Here is a 3,536-nt window from a genome sequence, read left to right as displayed (position 1 = left end):
ATATAGAGAGAAGGGGAAACTAGACTCGGCACTCCAAAGTATACAGCCTCCGCGATTGCAGTGGTGTGCTTTCGGTTCCCTCTACACGATATTCATTCTTCGCGGCTTCGCGCCCGTGGTAACAGTCCGATCCACGTTTCCACGTTGCACGCGTTGCAGCAGGGCAGCTTCCGGAACCAGCTTTTCGTTCGTTCATCATCATTTCGTCGACCTACCAACCACTACCATGAAGTTCGCGATTTTCGCGTAAGTATTCCATCCGCGATCCAATATAACGCGAATAGCTCACTCTTGCCTTTTACTTTGCTCGCGCGAATCTTTGCACTTTCCCCGTGACCAGTGCTACGATTCCACGTAGAATAATACGAGTATTTTCTCAAATTTCCTGTTCTCTCGAGCAGTGATCTTTCAAAAATTGTATATTTTCCTTCGATCGTCGTGCCACGTCCTTTTTTCCGAGTAGTGGCTTGGCTTGAAATTTGCGCAAGACGTTGCAAATGTTTGGATACAGCGACATTTACGGATTACGGGTATTTACGATAGACAGTGATTGAATCGGTGATCCTTTCGACTTCCACTTTGAATCAAGGCCTTCGAAAGGTGTAGTTAAACGAGCTACACGTTTCAAGCCCCCTGGTATTCGGTATCTGTCGCAAGTGATCATTGAAATCAGGCTCGAGCGAATTTCCATCGCCACGCGAGTGCAAACAGAGCGAGCGAGTAATAAATAAAAGAATAGAGAAATGCGTTATGCAAACGCTGATAGACCGTTCGATCCTGTTCTCAACCAGGAAATCAATTAGAAAACACGGCCATCTAAAACGTAGTAATAATAATAATAATCGATCAACGTGGCGAGGCAGCCAGCTACGCTCGTTAAAGCCCAGAACTGGAAACGACGCGTCGCGAGTTCGAATCCTCGGCATAAGGGACTCCAAAAAAGGAACGGAAAAACCAAAATTTCTCTTACAATATTATAATCACGATCAACGAATCAGAATTGCAAAGATCGCGCAACGTGTCTCGCGCAGTTATTCTCGATTCTCAGTTACCACCGTTGCTTTCCCTTGACATTATCTACGTGCATCGTCTATCGCTACATTGGCAAGACCAGTTAAAAGACGAGTCACCTTACGCAACGGTTTTTGAAAGCCATCGAAATTTTGATTGCGTGTAATTTCTCGCCGTACGTGACGAAAGAACGTGCACTAACACCGTTCTTTCATATTTTTCTCCAAGTAACCACGAAAACGAACAACCGTAACGTTATGTCACAACCGCGATCACGGTTGCTGAAGCGAGCAATAGAATTGCGTCAGGATAAGGCCCGACACGAGAAAGCACGAAACACCTAATCCTTTGACCGTGGAATCACGTTTTACTCTGTTGATGCGAGAAAAGTTGAAATTTCTCGGCTACTTTGAAATCGTGTTACGAAAAGCCATTGTTTTATATTCTTCAGCCAACTTGGCCTAAGTTTTCCAAGAAGGTTTACGGAGGCGTATTTTCTTCTGTTTCATAAGGAATCACCTCGTGCCCGATTCCTACGTGCTGTTCGTTATTCGGTCGGACCCTGTATACATATGTATGTAGAGGCGATCGAGTTTCACCGATTTTTCGATGAATGTTATTTTAGAGGTAGAGGCGGGCCACGGGTTTCGGCTAGTTCCCGTGACATTTGTCAGCCGTCTCACGTACTCGCGTGATTCGTACTCGAAACGGGGCGACAAATGCTGGGAGTAGCGCGAGTTGCACGAGCCAAGCCAGAGAAAGTGAGTTTCGTACGTGAATGTCACAGGTCACGATCCAGCTGGTGTATACGCGGATCTACAACGACAAGCATGCGAGTATCGTGCTCTCCGGCGCACGCCGGTTTTGTCCACCGATCGTACGTTACGATCCCCGTGCACACACCAGATTCCCCTCCTTCGGGAGGACGAGTAACGTCCTCGAATTCTATTTTCGATCCTTGGCGAAAGTTGTACGACCGACGAGTCCGATATCCTGCGAGGGACGCGTTAACGCGTCGCGGAACCAACCTGATTCCTTTCGGGGATAGAACTTTTATTAAAACACGCTCAGCAAGCTTCTCTTTCTTGTTCGATCGAACCATCCTATTAGATCGGTTTCGTACGAAACGTTAGAACGTTTATATATACATACGAATTTCTACAAATGTTCGCAGTGTTCCAATAAGAATTTGCTGAAATATTCGACTAATAAAAGGTTGCATAAATATCGATAGTTTGGTAAGAAGAAATTTGCACGTTTACGTGCAGCTGTTCGAGCCTCGATGGTCGAAAAGATAGAGAGCGTCGCCGACTAGGAAGTGGACGAGAGCAGCTGCGAGATCGATTATTCAGTTCGTTGGCGTTCGTCAGGAACGAAAGCGTTTCCTAGCTCTGAGCTATCCTCCGTGTGCACGATCATCGCGCTTCCTTTCACTATCACTCAACATCTTCGCTTTTCAACTTGGCGAGATTCTGCTGCACTTGCAGCGCACGGTTATCGTGGTAACTAGGCCAAACTGGCGTTAAAATATAATCGTTTGCTCGGCAAATGGCAAATTCTTAACTCTACCTAATCAATTCGCCTGTAAAATATCTGTAAACACGTATCGACGTTGAACCAGTCGTTCTATGCAATGGACCAATGCCGACTCGGCAATCGTATCCGTACAACACGCGACAACACTGAACAAAAGAATATCCACTGATACGAGCGAATAGAAAACATTGGCAACATTGCAAAATAGTTTAGATCCACGTTAACACTTTACCGACCCCTAGCGGTTCAACAGCATACGCACGTCCGACCGGCAGCCCAGGCGCTGGCTTTGTTTCGGTTTAGACTCTCCAGTACCATTCTTTTCGTTCATCGCGAACGGTAAGTTTTTCAAATTGGTATAAAACTGTGGGAGCTTACAAAGCAACGCAACTGACGCAACTGAGTAAGGTACCTTTAGTACGAAATAATAAATTACTGCTCGGCGACAAAAAGCCGATTAATAGGTTATCGGTTAGTAAGCGTCGGCGACAAAAGGCCGATTAATAGGCTATCGGTTAGTAAGCGTCGGCGACAAAAACCGATTAATCGGCTATCGGTCGGTAAAGTGTTAACAACGGCCATCCGTAAAATCTATCATCATCGTTTCAGTTATGCTGTTTCGCTGTACGGTAACAGAATTCTCATCATTGGCGAGATTTTTGCACTGGCAAGTACGTTCCAGTAACAACTGTTGTATTTACAACGTGTTTGCTTTGTAGATTGGTGGTGGTCAGCTGTCTGATAGCCGTGGTCAGATCAGCGGAAGAGGAATACGATTACGAGGAAGAGCCGGCAGCTCCGGTGACCCCTGCGCCGGCTAGATCGAATTCTGGTCGACTGGGTGGACTATTATCTTCGCGAGGACGAGTAAACGTTGGAAGGAAGTCGTCAGCGCCGGTGAGTCGCGGCTCGTTTGGAACGAACCATCGAACCGAACCGATAAACGTGCTCTGTCTCTCTCTTTGCAGGCGCAATCGACCACCGCCAAA

The 3,536-nt window shown here is 46.5% G+C and overlaps 1 protein-coding gene across 3 annotated transcripts in view; it reads left to right on the top strand.

The window, feature by feature from the left end:
- LOC100746821 overlaps positions 1-3,536 on the top strand; it is a 5,248-nt gene continuing 1,712 nt past the window's right edge. The window contains exons 1-3 of one of the 3 annotated variants that reach the window (XM_024368261.2): positions 1-246; positions 3,267-3,444; positions 3,516-3,536. In XM_024368261.2, coding sequence (XP_024224029.1) covers positions 227-246; positions 3,267-3,444; positions 3,516-3,536 — 219 coding nt within the window. In that variant the 5' untranslated portion in view covers positions 1-226. The remainder of the gene's footprint in view (positions 247-3,266; positions 3,445-3,515) is intronic. The other 2 variants (XM_033321233.1, XM_012386717.3) reach the window with 2 other exon arrangements.

The sequence above is a fragment of the Bombus impatiens genome, unplaced genomic scaffold, assembly GCF_000188095.3.
Source record: "Bombus impatiens unplaced genomic scaffold, BIMP_2.2 scf_0417, whole genome shotgun sequence".
NCBI classification, from domain to species: domain Eukaryota; kingdom Metazoa; phylum Arthropoda; class Insecta; order Hymenoptera; family Apidae; genus Bombus; species Bombus impatiens.
Note: the sequence above shows the minus strand (reverse complement) of the source record. Positions and strands in the feature narration are given on the sequence as shown.